Source organism: Cladophialophora yegresii (genome assembly GCF_000585515.1).
Source record: "Cladophialophora yegresii CBS 114405 chromosome Unknown aczIN-supercont1.1, whole genome shotgun sequence".
Taxonomy (NCBI): domain Eukaryota; kingdom Fungi; phylum Ascomycota; class Eurotiomycetes; order Chaetothyriales; family Herpotrichiellaceae; genus Cladophialophora; species Cladophialophora yegresii.
This window is the reverse complement of record NW_006913045.1, coordinates 1,928,594-1,952,378: the sequence shown is the minus strand read 5'-3', so window position 1 is coordinate 1,952,378 and position 23,785 is coordinate 1,928,594. Positions and strand designations below refer to the sequence as shown.

Below are 23,785 nucleotides of genomic sequence, written 5' to 3'. Positions count from 1 at the left end.
TTCGATAGCCTCGGATGCGGCATATGCGAGGACGTACGTGTGGAGGTGGGCTCCCTCTCAGAATCCATGCAGAAGAAGAATTTCGGGACCACTGTGTCCCCTACTACAACTGTGGGGCCAGCTCCAGGTCAACATACTTTGGTCCCCATCATATGGGCGCTGCTACTGCATAACCGGGCAAGCCACCGATGCCCGATATCATGCGGCCGTGCATAGTGGGTATGACCACCATGGTTGAAAGGATATGTGAATCAGTAAAAACAACTCATCCAGGACTTGTTCTGCTGCACTATATGGCGTACAATCATCCATCACACTGTCCATAAACTATGGTTGAGCGGCGGCATGGCTGAGGTTGACTTTCTGCAGTGACCCGGGCCAGGCCTTTTCAAAACCCAGGTCCAATCAGGATATTGTTGAGATCCGTCAGCAGGGAACAAGTAAATTTTCTGAATCCGAGCCATCTGATCACGGATCCAATCCAGTTGGCCGGGCCGCAGCTTGCGCATCAGTGGCCCTGGTTTCGCATTGGGTGACCGCAGTGCTGGGGCCTTCAGAAATCCGGCAAGAGGCGTCATTATGAACCAGCCTCCAATTGCTGCTGCGGCTCGCGCATGGTCCTCCATAGTCATGTGGACCTCGTTGCCAAAGGGGTCGACGTAGTTGGCTAGCCGACGAAGATCGCAGGGAACCCAAGGATACTCACTTTGCTCGTGGGGAAATGTGACCCCTGTCCTGTTTCCCAGATGGTAAGGGATCGAAGCGCAGAACTTATCGACGACCAATTGGATCCTGTCATTCACATGAAAGTCGATGACCGGGTCGACGGCGACGCCCAGATCCTGAAGCCCCTGCAAGCAGAGTGCAATCAGACGCAATGCACCCACGTGCGAAGACCGGGCCGCGTTGTTGACGTGAGATACGGCGAGCGAGGAATATACGTCGCACATATTCTCATAGAGTCCGGCTTCACGGATAGTAGGATGCAAGTCCGCTGCCGATACTGAAACTGGCCGCCATGAAACAGGAAGCGAATCGAACCACGCTTGAAGCTTCTTCTCCAGAAACAACGCTTTGCTCAAGACAAGCTTGTAAAACTCGGTCATGCTCAGGTGGAGCGCATCGGGTCCGCTTTGAGCCAGCTTGTGCAAATTTGCGAGCTCCACGTTCAAGAGGTCAAGTTTGGCGGACGGAAGAACGGCCGTCTCATCTGCAAGAAGGGAAGGATCCAGCTCTATGTCCTTGCCCGCTTGCAATGAGTAGTTGATATGCCGGCTTCTCATGGCGTTGAAAAGGCGTTGAGCCAGGGGAGTCTTGAAGTTGTCCTTTCCCCTGTGCTTGAGCAGAGCCACCGCGCCTTGTTGGTGGGTGCCGGTGTCGACAAACTTTACGAAGCGTTGGTTGAGCGAATCGTAAAAGTCGAGCATGAAGACCGTAGCGAGCGTCTCGTCCGTTTTACACTGGACGGGGTCTTCCAGCAGGGCCTTTAGACAAGTCACGGCTTTACCGTAGGCTTCTCGAGCGAGGTAAGAGTCCACATGTCGTGCCATCCACATGGAGGTGACGTTGATGGCAACTCCTTGGATGGCCTCGTAGAGAGCCGAGTCGGGCGGAGTGTTCAAGTACATTGGGAGGATATGCTCGATGAAGATGTTGGTGCTGGGGTCTCGGGGGGTATTGACATAATTCGTGAAGAAGTAGCCCAGCGACTCGCACACCACATTCCGTGATGGCTGTGTGAACAAAGCAAGACAGGAGCTGGCATGATTTGGAATCGGGAAGATGGACGAATCGATGCTCTCATCGGTGCTGTAGCGGGGGCATTCTTCGGAAAGACATAAGTCGAGACTGGCGTGGATGTCATCTTCCGCAGGAGCATGTGTTCTCTTCTGTCGTTTTGGGCCGCTCTTGCGGGAAATGAAAGACGTCTCGTCCTTGTGAACGGCGTCGAAGAAGTCTCGATACCCTGGGCAGCGCTGCTGCCTCTTGACGCAGTTGCCACACTGTGGTCGCTTCTCATCGCACTTTCGACAGGTTAGCAATGGGTTGAGTGGAGAGTGAGAGCAGAATGACCTTGACGCGCCGTTTCCGGCACATATAGCACCCCCGACTCGGTCCTTTATACACCATTGTGAAAAATCAATGAGGCAGCCCGCGACGGTCTACCAAACTGTGAACTGGCATTAAAGGACGGTCGGTAGTCCTCCCCTAGTAGTTGAATCAGGTAGCGGCTTTCACGTCAATTACATATCCGCATGCTCAAGCAGGGGCGCATAATGTGTCCTTCTGAGGATTGCCACCTTTATGTCGAACATCTACCGCGCATCATAATCATTCCTCAGGAATTGTTGTTAGCGTCTGGCAGGCCTGAGTTCGAGCTATGTGGTGGGTACTGCAGGGGATGGAAGGAGATAAGTCTTCGTCCGACTTGGCACAGTGGCTATGCGTCTCGTCTCCCGCCAGTCCGCCTCACTCTGTGTTGTCTCGTATACTGCGTGAAACCTCGAAGCATGTTTTCTTACCGGATGTCAGAGGGTAGAAGCGCATGGGGCTCGGTGGGGATACCTGGGATGCTAGTCCATTCTCATACGCGTTTCGTGGCTGAGGCAGAGACGACGGCCAATGCTGCCTCTCACTGGCCGAACAGAAACGCGGGAGCGATACTTAATCAGCCGGTGCCGATCCCCAAAGGTCCCTCTAGGCACCGTAGGGATGGGCTACACACCGGAGATCAGCAAAAGGACGGCGCCGACGCAAGGAACACTGACTCGAGCCGGCCACGCCGTTGTCGATGTGGCCGGAGAATCCTGCGGGTCTGAGTATACGACCGACAGCCAAGGCTTCAGGCAGCACAATTTGGCATTGGTGCTCACTGCCCAGAACCGCAAGCAACATGGCACGTTGTTAATCGCTCGTCCGGGTGTAAAGTGACACCCCGGGTCCGCACTATACAAGTATTCATCTACCTCGTACGAGTAGCCACTCCTGCACCCCAACCAAGGCTGCTGAACGTCATTCTGACCCCAGACCTTGCCGCTATAACTGGCCTTATTTGCCTTTGCCCTTTTGTCGAAAACGGCGCTGAAGCCATTCACAGAGTCTTCCAATGTTGCCGGGACGTCTTCTGGACCCAGTCCGGCGTGTGCCGCCGGAATCTCCCCCATTGCTGTTCCACCAATGTCAGTATCCCTGTACTCCGTATACCAATTGTTAATGTCGTCTGTGATGTACTTGTCTGGACCCCACCGGATTGCATAGCGACAACGATAATCCGCTCCTTCTTTCGGCGGATAAGACTACTCGCCTAGTTGAAGGCGGTCTTTGATAGACCATAAGCAAGCCTAGGCAGCGGATAGTGGTCTTGGAGACCGTTCCTCCCGATTTTGGAAATCGTAAAGAAGAACTTGGGTGTCTATTTAGAGGCATGCAAGAGTCACTGAGTGCCTTGGTAGGGCGAGATTGGCGCCAAATGGTTGAGCTCAAAGTGTTCACTGATGGTCCTCGCTGACGCTTTTAGGGCTGGTCCAAAGTGTTTCACGATGCATGCTTTAGCGATGACGATGTCGAGAGAGCTGACATCGTGGTTGTCTTTGAGGAAACCGACAAGCTCGACGGCCGCCGTTCTTGAAGAAGCATCATGCTTTGCGACTACGATCTTGCTCCCTTGTTCCACTGCGGTCAAAGCTCTGACTGCTCCAGAATCTAGTCCCCCTCGGATAGCTGCAAAGGCGGCCGTGGTGGGGCGAGAAGCATATGTGGATAGCAACCCTTTCCTGATGCCGGATTTCGAGCCCGTGACAAGGACGCTGGGTGTGAAAGGCATGTTAATGGTTGAGATTGAGAGTAGAGACTGACGACTGATGAACGACTGGAACTACTGGAGTTGCCTTCAGACTGTGCTTGGATTCGACCAGGTGTTCGACGTCGAGGAAGTGAGTGGACTCTTCTGCCCGCGCAGCCGAAAGGTCAAATATCTACTCAGACAACATCCAACTCAGAGTTTTCGCCGGAACCTCGCCTTCGAGATTTCACTCAGCTTTGTTCCACTTATCATCTTACCCTGCATGTACAGATCCTCCGGCAGTGAACGAGAGGCTTCCCAGATACAGAGCTTCGTCCTCTGAGGTAGTCAATCGACTCATGACCGATAACATACCAGGAGATTAGGGACGACCCGGTTCGGTTTGCTCGCGAAACCAATTGTAGCCATGCAACCGAATTTATCCGGATATACTCCGTATATCATAGTAAGAGTGATAAGAGCGTCAACCCGCCATTTGTCCAACCACTAGGAGGATCTCACTGGCTGCTGTTTGGTTCTCATATGGAGATACTGTCGACTTCGGGCAGACCTCCAGGATTGTCGTCCTCAGCCTGTCATGGTGGCGTCGTGTCAGGCTGGCACATTGCTGCTACAGGATGGGACATTGGTTTGTAGGCAACGTGCAAATGGGATAACCACAACAAAGAGAATCGTGAGTTGGTGGGTATGTCAACAACACGGTGTACTCTGTACGGACCGCGGAGTACTAGGTACCCATAGAGTGTCTACTTCCTGTACGGAGTACTCCGTACGCCGTATTTCTTGCTCATTTGCTCTCAAGTATCTTTTCTAAGCCACTACCCGCTGGAATACTTTGGCCCCTACATGTTGACTGCACCAGCTCCTGCACTGGAGCTCATGCTCTGCCCGAGAGCCTGCTGCAGGGCCAGATAGGTAGGAGTACTGCAATAATTCTCCTCCGGGAGCGTACACCTCTTGGTCATCAACCGACTCTCTAGCGAAACGGCAGATGCAGCAGCAATCCTCCTCCACCAATCCTGCCTCAGGCTCGAGTTGTGTATGCTGTCGCCATGTCACTCTCCGATGTCAGTCGAGGAATGCATCAACTTGTTCCAAGGTGCCGGTGTCTCGCGTCGTGCCTTGGTTTTGCGCTTTTTTTCATGGTCTGATCCGTGTGCGAAACCATCCCAGAGCTCGTATTGATCTGCTGGGTGCCGGTAGGTCGCACTTCCCCAAGGGACGCATATTATGATCACCAGGAGACCACTGTGCAGGACAGCACCTATCGTGGTTGCACTGAAGTGCCCGCCCTGTCTATTCACCTACAGACGACAGTACAGCACGGCGCCCAGCCGAGTCCGCTTGACGGGTCACACTTCTGTGAAAGCGCCGTCTAAAAACAAAGCTTGGCAAACATCGGCAGAGAGCTCAGGGCAGCAGGGCAGTCAAGCTAGATCTGGCCGGATCTGATCATTTCTGACCATATCTTGCCAGATTAAACCATATCTGGCCAGACCAGGATGTAGCATTTTGAGCAAAGTGCTACACACTATACCTCCGCTTAGCACATATCCGGTCACTGCCATAAGTCGCTCCGGGCAGGTAGCGCTCTCGTCAAAGCGCCGTTGAAAAGCTTAGCAGACATTGGCAGAGAGATCAGGGCAGCAAGATAATCAAGCCAACTCTGGCCGGATCTGACCAGTTCTACTGTAGCACTTTAAGCAAAGTGCTATACATCCGCTTAGCATACATGGGGACGCTGTTCAGAACTCCCTCATGGCAGGCAGCGCTCTTATCAAAGCGCCGTTGGAAAGCTTAGCAAACATCGGCAGATTAGCGCAGCCAGATCTAACTAGTTCTGACCAGTTCTGACCAAATCATGACATAGCAGTTTAAGAAAAGTGCTAATTATGCATCTGCTTGGCCAAACATCCGCAAACATCCGCAAGGCTGTGGGTGCGGGTGCTGGTGTCGGTGAGATGTTATCGTATGAGAGCGCGTTCCTTGGCCGCTAGGTATGTATGTACATATGAAGGTAGGTAGGACGGCTGCCTGACACATAAACACATGATAACAGTACTGTAGCTGGACCAGTTTCGCTGAGCAGGGGAGACAAAGAGACCGGCGAACAGCCAGCGGTGCCAGCGGTGATAGCCAGACAGCCAGACAGCCAGACAGCCAGACAGCCAGACAGCCAGACAGCCAGACAGACGGGTAGACAGACGAAAAGACAGGGAAGACACATCGCTACATAGTTTGATGATTGCATAGTCACGGCTTTGTCGTCGTCATCTGCATTGTATTGCACCATTTGTATTTCCTACTGGCGATGATTTCCTCTTGAATTTCGTCCTCAGCTACGCCCACAAAGCACCGAAGGCTTCCTTCTACGCAGGAAGCAGCAAACAGGACGCAGGGGAGGAAGAACCACAGACCTCTGTACATGATTCCGTTCATGGAATACTTGACACAACCCACGCTTGTTCACGTTTCCCCGGCGCTTTAAGGCCCGTCTCCAGCTGTACACATACACAGACGCACCCACACTCACGGTATTGTCCACCACGTCAGCCTCCGCTGTCCACTTCCGGGACCACCACGCTAATACTGCCCGTCGATCGTGAGCGTCCCCGTCTTGGAAATCAAGTACTCATTGACAGCGACATCCTTGCCCGATTCCTTGCCATAGCCACTCTCCTTGATGCCCCCAAACGGCGACTCGGCGGCAGAAGAGTTGCCAGTATTCTGTGGTTAGCACATCAGCAAAAGAAAAACATCCCTACAATCGCAATGGCAGGTGTGGGCCAGAAATAAAACTTAGACTCAAACCCAGCAAACACATCCCTACAACCACAAGAGCGGGTGGGCAAAAGAAAAGAAGAAACTCAAACTCACCAGCCCAATCATGCCTGCCTCGAGATTCTCCAACATCCGCCAGATCCGGTCCACGTTCTTGGTAAACGCATAGCTCGCCAGTCCCATGCTCGTGTCGTTGGCCCACTTGACCGCCTCCTCCTCCTTCTCGAATTTAAACAGGCCCGTGACGGGCGCAAAGGTCTCTTCCTTGGCGATGAGCATCTGGTCATTCATATCCGTCAGGATGGTCGGGTCCATGAAATATCCCGACAGGCCCTTTCCGGAGCCGGCGCCCTCGTCGGCGGTCGCGTTCTTGTACGCCTTGCCCGTGCCGAGTTGTAGTTTCGCGCCGTGCTTGATCGCGTCGGCGGCTTGTTCTTCGGCCTTGGCGAGACCGCGCGGAGTGGTGACGGGGCCCATGGTCGTGCCCTTCTCGGCGCCGTGGCCGACCTTGAGGGCCTTTGTCTTCTCCACGAGCATCTGCGTGAACTTGTCATAGACTCCGGATTGCACGTACACTCGGTTGGCAGAAATGCAGGCCTGTCCGGCATGACGCCATTTCAGGGCCATGAATTGTGCGAGAGCTTGTTCGAGATCTGCGTCGTCGAAGATGATGAAGGGGCAGTTTCCGCCGAGTTCGAGGGTGCATTTCTTGAGGTTCTTGGCGCACAGACCCGCGACGATCTTACCGACGCGCGTGGAGCCGGTGAACGTCACCTTCTTCACCAAGGGATGCAGGCACATAGCTTCACTCAGCGACGGCGTGTTGTCCAAGCTTGTCGTCAGCACGTTGAATACTCCGGGCGCGAAGCCGGCTTTCGTGGCCAAGTAGGCGAGCGAAAGGCACGTCAGTGGTGTTTCGGGCGAAGGCTTAACCACCATGGTACACCCTGCCGCGAAGGCCGCGCCGGCTTTTCGAAGGATCATGGCGATGGGAAAGTTCCACGGCACGAGAGCGACGGCAACGCCTATGGGCTGCTTCACAACAAAAGTGCGGCGGTTGGGCGCGGAAGGCGTAAATACCGAGCCGTGGATGCGTTCGGCTTCACCAGCAAACCACCATGTGAATCCGAGAGAGTAGTCAAGCTCGCCGATTGACTCGGCAATGGGTTTCCCCGTCTCGTAGGTGAGGATCTTGGCGAGGTCTTCTTTTGCGTTGGTGATGAGTTCGTGCCATTTATAAAGGAGTTGGGCACGCTTGCGCGGGTTGAGTATCTTATAGTCCTGAAATGCTTTGTAGGAGGACTGGATCGCAGCGTCGACATCTTCAACTGCGTTGTCGGGGCAGCTAGCCCACACTTTGTCAGAACCCGGGTCGATGATGTCGAAGCGTTTGCCGGATTTCGCTTGCACCCATTCGCCATGGACGTAGGACTCCTGCTTCAGGAGGTCTGGGTCTTTTAGTTCGAAGGGGAGATTGGAAGACGAGCCCATTTTGATTGGTAGGTACTCTGTTAAATTTATATACAGATTAGGTAGGGAGGACAGTATCAGAGGCCCCCAGAAGAAGTGAAAGCTGCGAACATACACAGTGAGAAAAGTGCAGTGGACGGGCGAGACGATATTGTAGTATCGGTGATCATCCGAGGGAAGACGACGTGGATCGAGCGCGCATCATTGGCCTTACCCCGCAGACTCCGGTCGCTGGGTGCCTCGCAGACAATCTTACCTGCTCAAGCTCGAAGCACAGTCGAGAGTTGGAGACGGTCGGCCATCTACGAGAACTCTCTGCCAGTTCCAACTTCGAGATGCGGGCAACGATGTGGATGGTCGAAGAGTTCCCGAGTTCACTCCGAGCCGATGCCGGACCGGGTTCAACCGCGATCATTCCTGTGGAATGCTTTTCCCTTGCCAAGCCTGAGCCTCTTTCGAAATGAACAAGAAACATGCCTGGAGTCAGTCAGTCTGTATTGGTTCTACTTCTTCCGTAGACGCCACCCGCAAGCACCGGTTTGGCCGGATCCCAGGGTCCTATGACCACGTTTTTGTACCGCTGCAACCCGATTAACCACCACGAACAACCCCCCATCACAAATGCTGTGCTGAGACCTCCCACCACAAAACCGATGGTACTCCGCAGAATAACATGCCAGATCCAACCCCAGCATAGCCCACAATTCCCGTAGGTATGTGTATATGACTTTGACAGAATCAGACCTAGCCCGCAGGTCGATATTGTCACCAAAGTAAAGGTGAGGAGGAGATGTAGGTCCGCGGACTTGTAGTGGAGGTGTCGACGGAAGACGGGGAAAAGACCGAAAACCTGAATGGAGAACAGTGTCAAGCTGAACACGGCCGTGGTTGTCATCAGACGCGAGGCGAGCACCGTACTGGCCATCAACGCTGCGTTGGTTGACAGAGAAGATGGAAAGGGAGGAGCACGGAAAGCGTTACTCCTTTGCGGCGGGGATGGGTCCATTGTCGTGACCCCGGCTGCCTCGGCGGGTCGAGCCACGTTCTGTTGCTTTCGAGGCACATAGAGAGACCCATAGTCGAAGAAGAATATGTTGATGATCAGAAGCCACGTCGCCAGTGCCCAGATAGAATCCGAGGAAGTTGACCTTGTGAGCGACTTGAGTATGGGCGAGAGCCCCAAAAGAGCGAAGTAGATCAGACACGCAGATTTGAGCGTCTTAAGTCGTGCCTGATTCCGCGTTGATATGGTCGCAGGCAAGGTAGTGGGAGTGAAGACAATGCTGGGCGATTGAGGTATCTGGGGGCGGGAGGTCGGGCGATGAAGTCCTGGGAACGGCTCTGCAGAACCATCTCCGATGGGATCAATCGGCGAGATCGATTGAAAGGATGACTTGGACAGCGACTGTCCGTGTTTGCCGGAGAACTTCGACTCATCGTCCTTGACGCCGAGGTTGGTGGTCGATAGTTTGAGTCCAACGCCACGACCATTCAATGCACCGTTCGCATGGCCATTGACGTGCCCGTTGCCGATGTGACCGTTCCCATTCATCGGAGGCTTGGAAGAGGCACCAGAGCTCGTACTTGAGCCGTCATCAAGTTCGACCGAGAGTCTGTTCGCTTTGTGAAAGGCGGCCAGTTCTTGGGCTTCCTGTTGACCCATCCATTTGTCCCACACGATCCAGCCGGCCAACGTAAGAATGGTGCCGCATGTCACTACCGAGACTGGAGATAGCCGATCTTGGTAGATGGCGGCATAAGCACAAACGAAGATGGCCACAGAGCAGACGTGCTGGACGATTACTGCCGAGTCGGCGACCAGCGACCAGAAATCGTAGGGCCGCAGTCTTGGGTTCCGCTGCAGATGATCGAGAAACGTCTCAGTGTCGGTGTAATTGTCGGGGAACCCGTGCTGTTTGATCCACAACAGCTTCTTCCATACATGCGGCTGTTTTCGCCTCTTGCTCGCTGCCCTTCGTCTTTCCTCGGCTAAGCGCGCGGCCACAGGAGGGATGGCGGGAGGTGCTCGAAGAGAGGCCACAGCAGGCCGGAGCGCGGCAGCGGCAGCGTTTGCTGCAGCAGAACCGCCAATCTCAGGCACCGGCCGCAGTCGCGGCGGAGAGAAAGTCTTGTATGCATCTTCTGGAGCAAGCCGACGAGGGTCTGGGGTGACTCTGTTCGCCGGCGGCTTCCCTCGGTTTGGGTGAGTCTCGACAGGAATCGGCGGAGGGATCGGGGAAGGCCCTGGGGAAGCAGTAGGTGTCGAGGCAGCGCTCAAGGTGGCAGCGGCTTCCGTAGGCGGCGCCATTATGCGCCTCCGAGTATTACCTCTCAATCATTGCGAGAAACGTCGAGCACAACACGTGCATTGTGTCGACTCTGCCTCAAACTTGCGGCGTGAGGCAACAAGTCAAATCTCCTGCCAAGAAATATACGGTCGATTACCGATGCAGATTGTGCTCTTACTCGGTGGAGCAAGAGGACACCAGAACGTCAGACTCAGGGGTAGCATTCTCTATGGAGTAATCCGTACGTCGTAGAGTGAGTATCGTAGGAGACGTGGAACAATATTCGAGCAGCATAGAAGCAGAGCGCAAACACAAAACATTAATTGTATACCGACGCTTGGGCACTTCCGCAAACAGATCCCCCACGAAAGTCCCGTCGAGGCACCAGTCCATGACCCTGCCAAACGGGCACCTCCAGTAGACCCCCAACAGTGTTCCATATTACCGCGAGAGACGCTTCCTTGGGTTCTCTTCTCGCGCGACTCTCACTTCCCAGATAGGTCCCAAGATCCACTAGACTAGCACCCACCAATACGTGACACGGTACGGTACTGTACTTAGTAGCGCGCCAGCAGCCAAAGTCGCCTCTTCACATCGCCAAACCCTCTGAGCTTCGCCATCAGACTTTCCCCAACAGCCAGGTAGTCGTCAACAACAGCATATCCCAGTCCTCGTCGCAAGACCTTGTCTCTATCAAGGGCTTTGAGACTCTTCTCCAGCGTGTTCGGCAGCTGCGTCGTGATGCCGAGTTTCTGCCTCTCCCCCTCGCCAATGCCTGTAGGATCACCCATGCAGTCTTTGTGTTCCAATTTGAGATCCTGTCTTAGGCCGTGAAGCCCTGCCGCGAGCAAAGCGGCCATGGATAGATAGGAGTTGCCCATTCCGTCGATGGTTTTGAGCTCGAAATGCCCGGGACCACATTTGCGGAGCGGGACTTCTTTGTTCTGCGTGCCCCAGCATACATATTCACCTCCGGACCAGATTCCGGCATTGACGCGCTGGTAGGACTCCTCAACGGGCAGCATGAAGGCGAGCAGGGCTGGGAGATGTTCCAGAACACCAGCGAGGAAGGGAGCTTCGTACTTCTCGACCGTGTGGTCAGGGCCGTTGATGCTGAAATGGGCATGATTTGCGCTGCCGCACGTGAAGGAGTAAGGACGAGGATAGCAGGTTGCCTTGAGGCCATGTTTCTTCGCCACATTTCGGATCACATCCTTCGTCTTGTAGAGTGCGTCCACGGCCTGGACCGGTTCCAGAGGGGGCAACGGGAATTCCCACTGTCCGGGCGCGGCTTCAGAATGAAATTGAGGTAGGTGGATGTCAATCTCTGCCAGGTGACTGACAATTTCCTCAATGATCGGAAGCATGTCCAGCTGCTGCCACGTCATATTCGACCAGGAGTGGACCATATGTAAGGGTTCGAACTCGACAAAGTCCGCTTTGTTCTCGTTCATGACGGGCTGCATGAAAATGATTTCTAGTTCGAACCCCATCAGCATCGAGATGTTGAATTCTGACTTGAGCGCATCGCAGTGAGATTGAAGCAGCCAGCGCGGACAGCGATCGTAGTGCTCGACCAGAGGGACCTGCTCCGAGTCCGCCATCCACCAAGTCTGCACAGTCGCGGATGGTGAGTCGATTCCTTTGTTGAGGGTGAGCGTCGAGAGATCCGGAGCCAACAGGAATTGCCCTGTTGCGGAGCACCCGGTTGCAGGGTTGTCATCCTGCAATAGCCGGGTCAGAGCGGTTGTGCACGCCAGCGCCTTGCCGGTCGACAATTGTTTTCGAAATTGCTGCGTCGTGAGCATCCGGTTTCGCAAAGTTCCAGTGTAATCAAGGTATTGGACCCAGATATACTTGACACCAGCGTTCGCCTGGAGGAAAGTGTCGAAAGTCGTGAGATTCTGAGCGAGTAGGGCGGTGGAGCTTTGACCCGAAGGAGCACTTGCACTTCCCATACGAAGAGGCAGAGAATGGCTCCCCATTGGGATATTGGCGGTAGACGAGGACGCCCCGGATCGGGCTGACGTTGCTCCAGGCATAGCGACTGTAGTGCTCGCATAAGACCTGAAAGAAGGACTTTTCGAACCGCCGTTGACAAGGGTGCGCATGCTGTCAACGGCCTCCCTGCCGCACGCTCGAAGAAGTTCTGGGTACTTCCGCTCCTCGTCGAGCTTGTAAAGTGAGTTTGAGTTCCAGAACATGATATCGACAGCCATGTCAATGGCCTGGGCGACGGTGAGGTCACCTGCAGCGATATAAGACGTAAGAAGTCTCTCCAAGGCTTCCCGAAAATGCTTGTTGGCAAGCCAATACGTTTCAGGGAAGAAATGGCCATCTGTGCTCCACAGGATCTTCGAACTTGGGGTCAATTCAAGCGCCTGGCGTAAGATGGCCTCTTCGCCGTCTCTGGAGAGCATGGGAAATGCTTCGCCAATATCGAGCCACGCGTTCGAGTAGTTAGCCGCGAGGTAGCCCGCCTCCCTTGTGTAAGGATATGAAGAGTGCAGTATGACAAAGTCGACTTGAGGGAAAGCTTCAATCAGGGGCTGCATATATGCCGGGTTCGCCTTGACCAGGTTGATGTCGGTATCTCCCAGGCCAGTGTGAAACTGGAACGGCAGCGATTCACCATCGGTGTCAACCAACTTCTCAAGCACATCACACACTGCAACGACCAGGAAGTCGTTGACTTCTTTCTGCTGAATGCGGTATTTATGGTCACGAACCGCCTTCTGCAGAAAGCTGTGAAATGATTGTAACAGAGTCGACTCGGTCAAAGACTGGTGAGGGCGGAAGTTCTTCCTGCTTTCGAGGCTGATATCAAGGCCTGACCGATAGCAGACCACCGACTTGAAGCCCCGCACATCCGGGTCATTGGCCAGCGTGCGCACCTGGTTCCGGAACACAGTGTTGAAGCGGACCAAGAAGCTCTCTGTCTGGCTGATGTGCCAGTCCGCGTCGAGACCAACCCGCATAAAGCCTGCTGCGTGGGCAAGATTTTCAAGCAATTCCGCGGCCACGGCCTCGATCCTTACGATCCTTGACACCGTGGGCACAAACTGCCGATGCCACTTGAAGGGGTGAATAACCTCGGGCGAAAGGCCATCATCCATCATGATTGCATGTGTCCCCTCAAAGCACTTCTTGATCAGGCCAGGGTAATCCCGTCGGACCCATTCATACCGGGCGGCCTTGACATCCTGGAGGGTTTCGGGGCATTGATAAAATTCTGCCAGGTGTTTGATGCCGCGCATGTGGGCAAGGCTTGTGTGGACATGGTCTGTCAGCGCGGCGCCTTGTGCTTCGGAGGTGATGGACTCGAATGGATGTTCTGGGCTGCCATATGCATTGTCCTCGGTGAGCATGTTATGAGCATGATTGTCAATCACAGGGAAGGTCTGGATGATCTGCTGGAGGTCTTGGATGCCGGCGCTCTCCACGTCGCGCACTCGATGTAAGGCAGGGTAGAGCTCTGGCTGAGGAGCCATGGCTGGTATGGTGTACGGGAGGCTTCGTGTTGCGAGGCTGGTGAGTCCGTTAGCCGTAGAATCAGGGCGCAGTGGGGAGAGAGCTGACTTCAAATCAGATTTAGACAGATGGAGAGAGTCGACTGATACGGCATCTATCAAGTGGTCAAGTCCGTTCGTGCGATAGCTTCGAGGTCCTTCGATAATGGTGAGCAGATCTCGCAGTTTTCCACCCTCACAATGCCGTCGGCCTTGGAAAGCTCACGTCAGGAACACGAAGGCGTTGTGTTCGTATGGCGGACTAAGCGGTGCGCCTGGGAGATGACAGTCAGCGACGAGGTGTTAGAAGCGGTATTCCGCAGATACGGGAAAAATTATTGTCATATCAGTGACTTGAGGCGCGCCTCCATCTCCTATTCACCTCCGACCGTGTCTATCACCTCCACCAACGTGCGCCGACCCTCCCTGGGAGAAGGCTAAAATGGACGAACACGCGATTCGGAGCGTTGCTGCAGGCAGCTCAACTGCCTATTACGGACTTCTGAGACCCATAACGCCCTAAGCAAGCAACCACTAGGGCTAGAGATTCGGCGTCCTAGCCCCCTAGGAGTAGCACAGAGGAGGGTGACTGGCTGCCCTGAAGCCCGAAGCAGAGTGTCCAACCACTTAAGTCTGTCGCGCCCAGGAGACCAGATCCTCTTTTGCGGCTCGGTCCGCGCTCAAGGACGCCCGAAATCCCTTTGAGGAACGCCTAGATTCCCGCCTATCAGCTCTGCGAATTAGTCACTCCTGGCTAACGTCGCCGTCCCCACGCTGAATGCTCAGCAGCCTTGCCTTTCACAACAACTTGCGGGCGCTACTGCGTTCTCATCCACCAAATGGTGATGACACGGCTTGGATAAGAAGCGCCGCTCAACTCCGCATAATGGGCCCCGTGTCGAAGAGATCTCTGAGCAGCACAGACAGGTCGATTTCGCCTCCTGCCTTGAGGAGAAAGCTGTCCTGTACGACAGAGTCGCAACACGTGCCAAACACATGGTCAGGCCAAGTCCGGCTGTTCAGCTGGAATGTCAATGGCATCGGGCCACTGCTTCAGAAACATCTGTCATTTGAGCGAGGCTCCTTGTCACCACTGAGGTCCTTCCTCAAACGGCATCAGTGGCCGCAGTTGCTATGCTTGCAGGAAGTGAAAATCAGCCCAAAGGACAGTGCAACTCAGAGACGGCTACAGCACGCCGCCAACCAAGGCAATGCCGCCGACGAGCCCACTTACAGTGTTCACTTCTCCTTACCGAGAGACAAGTATAATGCTACGGGGTTTGGGGGCAAAGTCCACGGCGTTGCGTCTTTGATCCGGGACGACTTCGCCACCGGTATTCGTGTGACACGGAAACCGGACTGGGATCTTGAGGGCCGGGTGCTAATCCACGAACATGAGACAGGGCTTGCCATAATAAACGGGTACTGGGTCAACGGGACTTCGAACCCATATCGGGATCCTGCCAGCGGCAAAGTAACCGGCACGCGACACGATCATAAGTTGCGATCCCATCAGCACATGTTGGATGAAACCCTTCAGCTTGGGAGGGATGGATATCAGGTTGTCCTGATGGGCGACATGAACATCGCCCGGGCTCGAATTGATGGCCATCCCAATCTACGAACATCGCCTGTTCAACACGTCAAGAACCGCGCAGACTTCAATTCCAAATTTTTCACGGACGAGAAGGGCATGCGCGGCATCGATGTCTTCAGGCATCTCCATGGAGATACCGAAAAGTACACCTATCATCCACGGGGGAGGTCCTGGGGAGAAAGCTGTGACCGCGTGGACCTCATCGTCGTGAGTCGAGCTTTGGTCGACGACATGGGCGCAGTCACAGCGACTGACATATGTGATTCCGCTCAAGAAAGAGGGCACAGTGACCACGTTCCCCTCTGGGTCTCCCTTGACCTCTCGAGGATAGCTGGTGTACTGTAACAAACGCCCCTGGGACATACCCCGGGACGGAGCAACGATGATCCGGTCACAGGCCCGCCCCTCTCGCCCTCTGTGGCACACATGGTGACTTCAGTGGCGCGGTACGAGGCACGGTTTCTCATTCAGCTCACGCCTACTTGTCCCCCTCTCCATCAAAATAGGAGGTTGTAGCTCGTCCAGTCCAGCTTACCAGGGGTCTTGTGAAGGAAGGACCCATACGGCGCGACCATGCTGGCCCTCAAAACAATGAAACTGCCACTGTCAACGAGCGAGCACGTGCCTCATCCTCAACTTCCATCCGAAGTCCTCGACGGGATCGCAGGGATTCTGTACGAGGGCAGCTACCGCCAGCCTGACTCACTCTTTGCCTTTTCCCTGGTCTCCAAGCATTTCAGAAAGTCGACGCTGCCATACCTCTTCGGCACCGTCTCGCACGTTATCCGTGATCAACTGCGTCATGGCGAGCATGGACTGCTCCGTCGCCTCGCTACCAGACCAGGCCTGGTAGAGTATGCCCACACCTTGCACGTGCTGGCACCTGTGGAACACCAGGAAGATGTGATGATGCGCCGTCTTCGAAGTACGCAACCACCGGCGATTCAGTATGATCTCCTGCTGCATCGCTCTGTGGCTGCGGAAGACATCCGCCGCGAGTACCAATCCCGCGACTTCCAGCTGTTACGCGACAGTCTGGCGCTGATGCATCGACTCCGTCGCATTAGGTATGCATCCATAAAACCGAGTGGCGCACGGACTGATCGCCGGCCATGACTCCGGGCCCTGTGTCGGCCAGGAATGGGTGCTAATCGTGATTTAGATTAGACTGTTCTCCTGAATGCGCTGAACGAATCCTGAAGATGCTGCCTGAGGGCAAACAGTATGAAGTCATCCTTGACCGTCTGTGCACATCATGGCCCTGGCCCGATCTGATGCAAGCCACCACTGAGGTTTGTTCAGCTGCTGATCGCCATTGTCTTGGGCTGGGAGCGTTTGGTGCGCCCCCTTTCAGATATCCCGGGCCTACTCAGGCGACCTTCGACCTGATCTCAGAGGCCGCAGCCTTGAAGCTACACATGGCCTGGCTGTTGGGTGCCGGGACTGCTCGAGAAGAGGATGCCGAAGACGTCTCTGCGAAACCCCATTTCAGGAAGCCACTTTCATGCACCGAGTTGGGACTCGTCGTCGAGCGTGCAAGCGGGACTCCGCGCCATTCGCTTTCCGACCTGGAAATGTCGCTAATCCCATGGACAGAGCTCCAAAGACTTTCCATTGACTGGCAATACAGCGTGCCCATGGGTGACTTTTTACATTCGATTCTCCACCAACTCTTCAATCTTCGGGCTTTACACCTACGTGCGTACCGGCAGCGCGGGTATCATCCGGCTTGTCCATACGAAGCGCCTCCCGGCAGGATATTCGATGACCCTCCCGATTCCCACCTCTTGACAATAGACTATGACAAGATTCCGCGTCTGGAAGAGCTGGCAATCGACGGAATATGCAATCACATCGCCGTCTCCCAGCTGGTAGGAGGAGGCCTCCGTTCCCTTCGTCTGCATCGCGAGGACAACTTGTTTTCAGTGCACAGCGTGGAGAGCCAACGATGCCACAGAGACATTCTGCTCGCTGCCCAGTTATGCCCGGAGCTTGAGCACTTGGAACTCGACGTCGGCTATATCGAGAACTTGTGGCAGTCGGTCGCGGTTCCGGGCGTGGATGTCGACGTCGGCCAATATGCGTTTCTCAACGCAATCTCCAAATTTCGCCGCCTCAAATTTCTCCGCCTGTTTCCGCCCTTCGTGGCCAGAGGCTCTCCTCACGACCGCCGAAGCCTGTGCCATCGCCTCCCGGTGGCTGACTACCAAGCAGTGAGGATCTTCGAGCATTTACGTAACGAATGCCCCTCGCTGCAACTCCTCTCCATCGCCGCAACCCCGTCGTTCGTCAACGTGGACACCATGTCCTGGGAAGTCAGAAAGCATGGAGACACGACGATTCTGACAACAGGGCATAAAATGCGCAATTACCAACACCGGCAGACGTGGATTGGGCTACGGCGGATTCGCAGCGAAATCAGGCGCTTCGAGGAGGCCCCGGCATATTTACCAGAATCCAAGGATTGGTGGCTGAGCCGCAAGGATCGGCTTATGATATAACCCATGGCCGTTTCTCGTTCGCAGCGTAACAAGGGAAGGTGACAAGACAGCCGTGGCATTTGATGTCTTATCAAAGCCGGAAGGATACGGGTCGACGCACTCCTCAACGGCAACTAGTCCCAACCACCTGGCATTGTCCCAGGCATTGTTTCGGCGGCTTTACAGGATTCACAAGTTCGGTCGCCATGCCCTCTATGGTCATCTTGGCTGTGAACAATAGACTCCCTTCTTACCCACCAATCTGACGTGTCCACTCCACACCTCCCACAAGATGTCTCCAATCCACTTGTACCGGGCGTGCTTGGTGGACATTCATGGATCTTTGTGCTGCTGTGGCCGCCACCGACTCGGCTCGGCAGTATCATCTTTCCCTTCTTCGCACGTGGAAGGAAGAAATCTGAGAGTTCCTTGAGAAAGGCAGACTTCTCAGGCGCCACGTCAATTGCAGGTGTTGATGTGCGCGACTCTGGCAAACCCCGGGAGCCTGTAGGATCTGCGACTGATTTGGTGGTGGAGGACCTTCTCAGATTGTTGATCCCTCTGGAAATCGAGAAGCTCCTCCGTATCCGGTTGATAGCGCCTGGTTGGGATGCTTTAGAGCCACTGGACGCCCGAGTCAACGAGTTTGGAGACTGAGAGATGCTCGATTGTTTCGACGCTGTGATATCAAGCCCTTCTTGGTCTGATGAGCCTACAGAGGTCTCCTCTATCGTGTGCATTTGGTGCGTCATGATTGAATCTGGCGAGGCCTGTGGCGTGCGGGTCGCCATGTCCTTGATAGATACTAATGGTGGAGTTCTTAAGAAAGAGTCTCTGTGTCGGGTTTTGGGTGAATGCGGCGGCGTCACGAAGGGCGTCGAAGGTGCTGTGCAATCCCTGGCTGAAGGGACCATCTTGGTTGGAGGTCCTGGGCCTTCGGCCGGAGTCGGTATCGAAGCTCGGTTGGAAGGCAGCAAGGCCATCCATACAGGAGGCATTCTCTGCCCATTTCTTGACCTCCCAATCTTGTTGGCGTCTGGGTTCAAAGGGTCTGCCAGTGAGACCCTCTCGGAAGTTCCGTCTAATAATGTTTTCGGGTTTCTTGCGCCTCCTGAATTCTTGCTGGGTCTCCTGACATGTTGCTCAAGCTTTGCCACTGATGCTGCCTCGTCGGCGCAACGAGGACACACTGGCGGTTCCTCAACAAGCATGCTCTGTTTGTGTGGCTCGCCATCGCTTGTGAAGTAGGGTGGTGGCTGCAAGGGAGACTTTTATGTTGTCAGCCTCTGTTCACGTGTCCGTATCGAGATATCCATACCGCGCAGATGAGACATGAGAAGCAGCTCCAATGCCACTAGCACCAGCCGAAGTTTACGGCATCTGTCTTGCGGAAGACGACCTCTCCGCATCGCCAGCAGATACTGACATTATATATCCAGTCCCAACAATCCTCGCAGACTATACGACCCTCGAGCCCAAAGGTATGCGGCTGCGAGTTCTGTTCCGCCCAGCAAACCGTACAAAGGAACGTGTGCGACGCCTCTCGGGCCAGCTCGGCCTTAGGTTGTTGTCTAGACGCCGGCAGTGGAAGCGGCGGCGGAGTGGCAATTGCGCTGAAGATAGGCTGACACGACGATGCTGATATCTCGGAATTGGATAGAGTCCGACCGGGAGCCCCGGTGTATTGCGGATAGGCCATGAAACGAAAGTGATGCAGCTCAAATGAATGTTCCTGTGGCTCACTGATGCCGGGAAGAGAGAGGAAACCGAGGTCAAGTGAAAATCATATCCTTTCAACGCGTTGCACCTTCCTTGGTTTTAACCCTGCGACTTTCCTTCTGCCCGACTCGTCGCCAATCACTAATACTCAGGATATCGATGTGCGAAAACCCCTTCGTCTACCACTCTAGAAGCCCCAGTAACTCCTCACCAACCACGCCGCATACGTGCTCATACCAAGGACCCACGTCAAGGTGCCAAAGTGTCCCACCGGCCTTCCCGAACCCATCGAACGCTCCGCTTTCAAGCCGAACTCGACGTGGACGATTCGAAAGAAAAGCAGGGCAGCCAGCGATCCCGTCAAGACCTTTCTGTCTCCACCATTCATCTCGACGATTGATGCAACCAGCAGGGAGAGCGGGACATTCTCGACGAAATTCCCATGGCATCGCGCATTCACCAGCAGGGCACGGTCGTCCGATTGGCTGCTCGTGGGCTTTGAATCTGAAGATGCTTTCTTCGACGTGTCGGTGCCGATCATGGTGTCGGTCGCCACCCGTGAAAGGCTGACACGAAAGCTGAGCAGAACATAGTATGCAGCGAATGCTTCCAGAGCCTGTCAGCTAGACTGCTGTATTGGCTTACTGGCCTCGAGAGAGAGAAACCCCACCTGGTAGAAATGTGCCCGTCACGGGGAGGATTTTAGGCACCGTGATTCCTACTAGGCGCAGGTCAGCTCAGACGCATTTCGAAGTGCAGGCTGGTGCGTACCTGGAACCGGCATGATGTCTGTGCCTGCTATCTGCGTTGCTCGAGGGCGTGCTGATTCAAACCGCTCTCGACGCTCAGACGTATGATACACCTCTGTATATGCTCAGCGTCGGATAGCGATACTTCTCGAGATGGTCGCCCGCGAACCCCGCCTTGGTCTCTTAATTTGAATTTCAAGCTCAGCCGAGAATCGAACTGTTATCTCTCAGATAGCTACGGAGTACCGAGTATCGTCGTGTCACTTGTTAGCGGAAGGAGGGCACCTCGCCCAGCGGGGTATCGCGCCGGATTTGTGTAGCCGAGCTTCAGCCTACAGGCGCTCCCTGGGTGCCCCTCGCATCTACAGTAACTAGGCACGTGCTAGGCTTCTCGAATACTCCTTCCGGTTCAAGTGCAGGCACACCTTCCGTATGCGGCCTTGCAGGTTAGGTATAAGCGCCACCTGCGACTTGGCGAACGGCTTGTGGAAACATGTACTCCGTAATCCGTACTTATCTCGAGCTTCAACTTTACCTGCAAGCAGTCTCCTGCTTCCCATGCCGACTTTCCTAACCTCCAGCAATGAACACGAGCAACCTGCTTGAGTCAATGATAGATGCCCCTGCCCCGAAGTATGCACCGTCTCCTGGTAAAACTGTTGATGTCGCTAGATTCCTCGCGTGCAATGGAGGGATATCTCGCTTCCTCCTCGTCCGGCAGTCCAGGCGAGATAACAGGAAAGGGAAAGGGAGACCTTGACCGTCGAACAGCATTGGGTCGGCCGACCTTTTCGCCCCCAGCGCGCTAATACTCAGCCTGGGACGAAGCGTCAAGTGCCGTGTCGAGGCTCAGCGCTCAAGGGTACCGCGACTGCGATCCAACTCAAACTCTGGTCAATGCTATCATGCTCGGTGTGGACATTCGAGCAGTGTGGCTTGGTAGGAATCAAAGGAGAGTACGATTCCGACAAGAGTTTTATGATGCTATCTAGTCGCCGTGGTTTGTCCATCCTCGCTGCCTAAAAGGAAGCCGCTCGGAAAGACCGTCCCTGGCTTATGTTTACGAAAACCCCAAAACGCCAGTAATACCCAGTAGACTGACCCGAACCTTTTTCCGGATGCACAGATGTCTCATGTCTCATATCGAAAAGTGCCGTCACCGTCGCCTTCTCTGCATCACGGACGGAGACTCACCAAGGATGCAAGCTTGACGCTTAGTACTTGAGGCCGCAGCGGATCAGGCACTCCTCGACACCGCGGGCCAGCGAGACAGGGATGTTGGCGCGGAAGTCGGCAAAGTTGTTCTGGTCGATCTGCTTGGGGAAGCCGAGGGCAGCGTCGACGATATCGGCGCTGGTGTTGATGAGGAAGTTCTGGGCGATGGAGCTGGCGCCGGGGTCCTCGGAGTTGAGGCCGGCGATGGCGACCGCAGGCTTGCAGTCCAGGTTCTGCTGCCAGTGGATGCTGCCCATGGGGAAGGCAGTGCCCTGGAAGAGCGTCAGGTTGGTGCGCTGCTCGGTGGTGAAGCCGTTCTCGAGCACGAACCCGGTAGAGATGTTGTTGTCGGTGACGACGGTGAAGAACTCGGTCGCGTCCGGGTGGATGTGCGGCGTGTTCAAGCCGCAGGGCTCGAAGAAGATGCCTGCCGCGGAGATGCCCAGACCCGTCAGGAGTGGGAAGTTCTTGCGGTTGGCGAGGTCGACCTGGCCGCCGAGCGGGAGCGCCGCTGGGTTGGGCGGGTTGGCGTTGGGGTTGAAGTCGAACTTGAGGTTGAAGTTGCCGGCCGCGACTTCAGCCTGGATCTCGGTGAAGCGGTCGACCCGGGTGTCTTCGGTCAGGAGCTTGGCGATGGTGCCGGCCGTGGGCTTGGGGTTAGGCGTCGCATCCGGGTTGCCGAGCAGGCCGGTCGACACGGCTGAGGGGGAGCCGCCGCTGGGGTAGGAGGATGGGGCGTGTGAGGCCGACGGAGCGGTCTGGTAGCTGGTCGTCCAGGCTTGGCTGGCGGTGTAAGAGCCGGGTCCGGATCCCATGGGAGTCGCGGCGGCGACGGCGGCGAAGGCAGCAACGAGAAGCGAGGTAGAATGCATTGTGATTATAAGGAGCGTTTATCGTTAAATTAGGTTTAGCGTTATTGGTGACTGTACGGAGTAGTTGGCTGTAGTTGGCTTGTGCTAAAGAGCGTGCGATGACAGTAAGGAAAGAACACAAGGAAATATTAGCTGAGGCTAAGGAAAGATTGATTGGATTGCTTGTTGGATTGTGATGCGAATGAGAGAGAGGACTGTGAGAACGGGAGGCAGAGAGGCATATATGTATGTTGCGTGAGCGAGTGTGTGAGTTACTGTGTATACACAGCTCGCTTGGAAGGATCCAGTGTTCCTCCAGGAGGAGTGCCTGGTGACTGCAGGTGCTTACTGTGGAGAGAGAGCCACAGCTGCTGCGCACGGTGGCCGAGGCCGAGATCACTGCTGTGTACACAGCTGTCAGGATTCTGCAATCAAAGGACGGGCAAGTACATGGTGCCGTAACAAGGACAGCCAACGGTCGGCAGTGGTCGAGGGAGAGGGAGAGCCGTCCCATCCCACCGCTGCGCACTATTCTCGGTACTGGTCTTGCACCTATTTCGGCCTTTGATACAGCCGCATGCGGCTTAGTGCTCACGTATCTGGGATGCCACAAGTACCGAGGTCACGGCAAGTATGGAGTAGTGTGTGTAAAAGAGGAAGACGGCAATGGCCAGCAAAAGTCATGGTCAGCGGCGAAGCGGGTGATGAGCCCAATTTGCGGAGGCGATGAGCCGCTATGCTAGAAGCGACCAAAGGGCGAATGTTCTATTTTCGAGTCCACAGTGCGTAAGCCGTTGCTCATCGCCAACGCTAGCCGTGGGTAGTAAGGTCGGCGTCCGGGTTATGTATAGCCATTGGCCAGCCCAAATCTCCGGGCACGTGTCTGCCGCCTCTACCAATGCCGAGGCTTGCCTGGGGAACCGAGCTGACCGCATGTACCTCGTACGAGCACACCGGTCAATTACTCTGCAGCACTCTGATCGTTCGGCCAGAAACCGTCCCTTTCGGCTTGGTCGAATTTTCCAGGAATGGTGTGCCAGGGCCAAGGCGCCTGCGTGCCTCGTACAACCAGAGAGATCTCCTTGAGCTCATCGCAGGCACGAGACCCTCTGGTGCAGCTTTCCGAGGACGGAGTACGGAGTACACAGTGCACAGTATGCAGACGCAGCACATCAACGGACATTGTTTTTGAGCCAGAACCCCCACCCCAGGGTAATTTCCGCGATTTCCCTACATAGTCGTCATTATTACTGTCTACGCGCAGCGCGGACACCAGCACTCTTCTTTGGTATTTATCTTGATTCTGACCCGTCGATATGGAGTA

At 55.0% G+C, this 23,785-nt stretch overlaps 10 protein-coding genes across 10 annotated transcripts; 2 read left to right on the top strand and 8 right to left on the bottom strand.

Moving 5' to 3' along the window:
- Nucleotides 1–311: 311 nt before the first annotated feature.
- Nucleotides 312–2,130, bottom strand: A1O7_00689 (uncharacterized protein; the record flags this gene model as incomplete). Its single annotated transcript, XM_007754730.1, has 2 exons — nucleotides 312–2,024; nucleotides 2,074–2,130. 2 exons carry the CDS (start codon nucleotides 2,128–2,130, stop codon nucleotides 312–314), a joined length of 1,770 nt encoding a protein of 589 aa, XP_007752920.1.
- Nucleotides 2,131–3,433: 1,303 nt separating this feature from the next.
- On the bottom strand, nucleotides 3,434–3,823 carry A1O7_00688 (uncharacterized protein; the record flags this gene model as incomplete). Its single annotated transcript, XM_007754729.1, has 1 exon — nucleotides 3,434–3,823. One exon carries the CDS (start codon nucleotides 3,821–3,823, stop codon nucleotides 3,434–3,436), a length of 390 nt encoding a protein of 129 aa, XP_007752919.1.
- Nucleotides 3,824–6,385: 2,562 nt separating this feature from the next.
- Nucleotides 6,386–8,074, bottom strand: A1O7_00687 (succinate-semialdehyde dehydrogenase; the record flags this gene model as incomplete). Its single annotated transcript, XM_007754728.1, has 2 exons — nucleotides 6,386–6,529; nucleotides 6,680–8,074. 2 exons carry the CDS (start codon nucleotides 8,072–8,074, stop codon nucleotides 6,386–6,388), a joined length of 1,539 nt encoding a protein of 512 aa, XP_007752918.1.
- A 466-nt stretch (nucleotides 8,075–8,540) lies between these two features.
- On the bottom strand, nucleotides 8,541–10,361 carry A1O7_00686 (uncharacterized protein; the record flags this gene model as incomplete). The annotated part of the gene is made up of 1 exon (XM_007754727.1): nucleotides 8,541–10,361. The coding sequence occupies one exon, from the start codon at nucleotides 10,359–10,361 to the stop codon at nucleotides 8,541–8,543; it is 1,821 nt and encodes a 606-aa protein (XP_007752917.1).
- Nucleotides 10,362–10,898: 537 nt separating this feature from the next.
- Nucleotides 10,899–13,832, bottom strand: A1O7_00685 (uncharacterized protein; the record flags this gene model as incomplete). The annotated part of the gene is made up of 1 exon (XM_007754726.1): nucleotides 10,899–13,832. One exon carries the CDS (start codon nucleotides 13,830–13,832, stop codon nucleotides 10,899–10,901), a length of 2,934 nt encoding a protein of 977 aa, XP_007752916.1.
- Nucleotides 13,833–14,736: 904 nt separating this feature from the next.
- On the top strand, nucleotides 14,737–15,792 carry A1O7_00684 (uncharacterized protein; the record flags this gene model as incomplete). The annotated part of the gene is made up of 1 exon (XM_007754725.1): nucleotides 14,737–15,792. One exon carries the CDS (start codon nucleotides 14,737–14,739, stop codon nucleotides 15,790–15,792), a length of 1,056 nt encoding a protein of 351 aa, XP_007752915.1.
- A 228-nt stretch (nucleotides 15,793–16,020) lies between these two features.
- On the top strand, nucleotides 16,021–17,948 carry A1O7_00683 (uncharacterized protein; the record flags this gene model as incomplete). The annotated part of the gene is made up of 2 exons (XM_007754724.1): nucleotides 16,021–16,514; nucleotides 16,610–17,948. The coding sequence occupies 2 exons, from the start codon at nucleotides 16,021–16,023 to the stop codon at nucleotides 17,946–17,948; spliced, it is 1,833 nt and encodes a 610-aa protein (XP_007752914.1).
- A 113-nt stretch (nucleotides 17,949–18,061) lies between these two features.
- On the bottom strand, nucleotides 18,062–19,138 carry A1O7_00682 (uncharacterized protein; the record flags this gene model as incomplete). The annotated part of the gene is made up of 1 exon (XM_007754723.1): nucleotides 18,062–19,138. One exon carries the CDS (start codon nucleotides 19,136–19,138, stop codon nucleotides 18,062–18,064), a length of 1,077 nt encoding a protein of 358 aa, XP_007752913.1.
- Nucleotides 19,139–19,833: 695 nt separating this feature from the next.
- Nucleotides 19,834–20,187, bottom strand: A1O7_00681 (uncharacterized protein; the record flags this gene model as incomplete). The annotated part of the gene is made up of 1 exon (XM_007754722.1): nucleotides 19,834–20,187. One exon carries the CDS (start codon nucleotides 20,185–20,187, stop codon nucleotides 19,834–19,836), a length of 354 nt encoding a protein of 117 aa, XP_007752912.1.
- A 1,422-nt stretch (nucleotides 20,188–21,609) lies between these two features.
- Nucleotides 21,610–22,482, bottom strand: A1O7_00680 (uncharacterized protein; the record flags this gene model as incomplete). The annotated part of the gene is made up of 1 exon (XM_007754721.1): nucleotides 21,610–22,482. The coding sequence occupies one exon, from the start codon at nucleotides 22,480–22,482 to the stop codon at nucleotides 21,610–21,612; it is 873 nt and encodes a 290-aa protein (XP_007752911.1).
- Nucleotides 22,483–23,785: the final 1,303 nt, after the last annotated feature.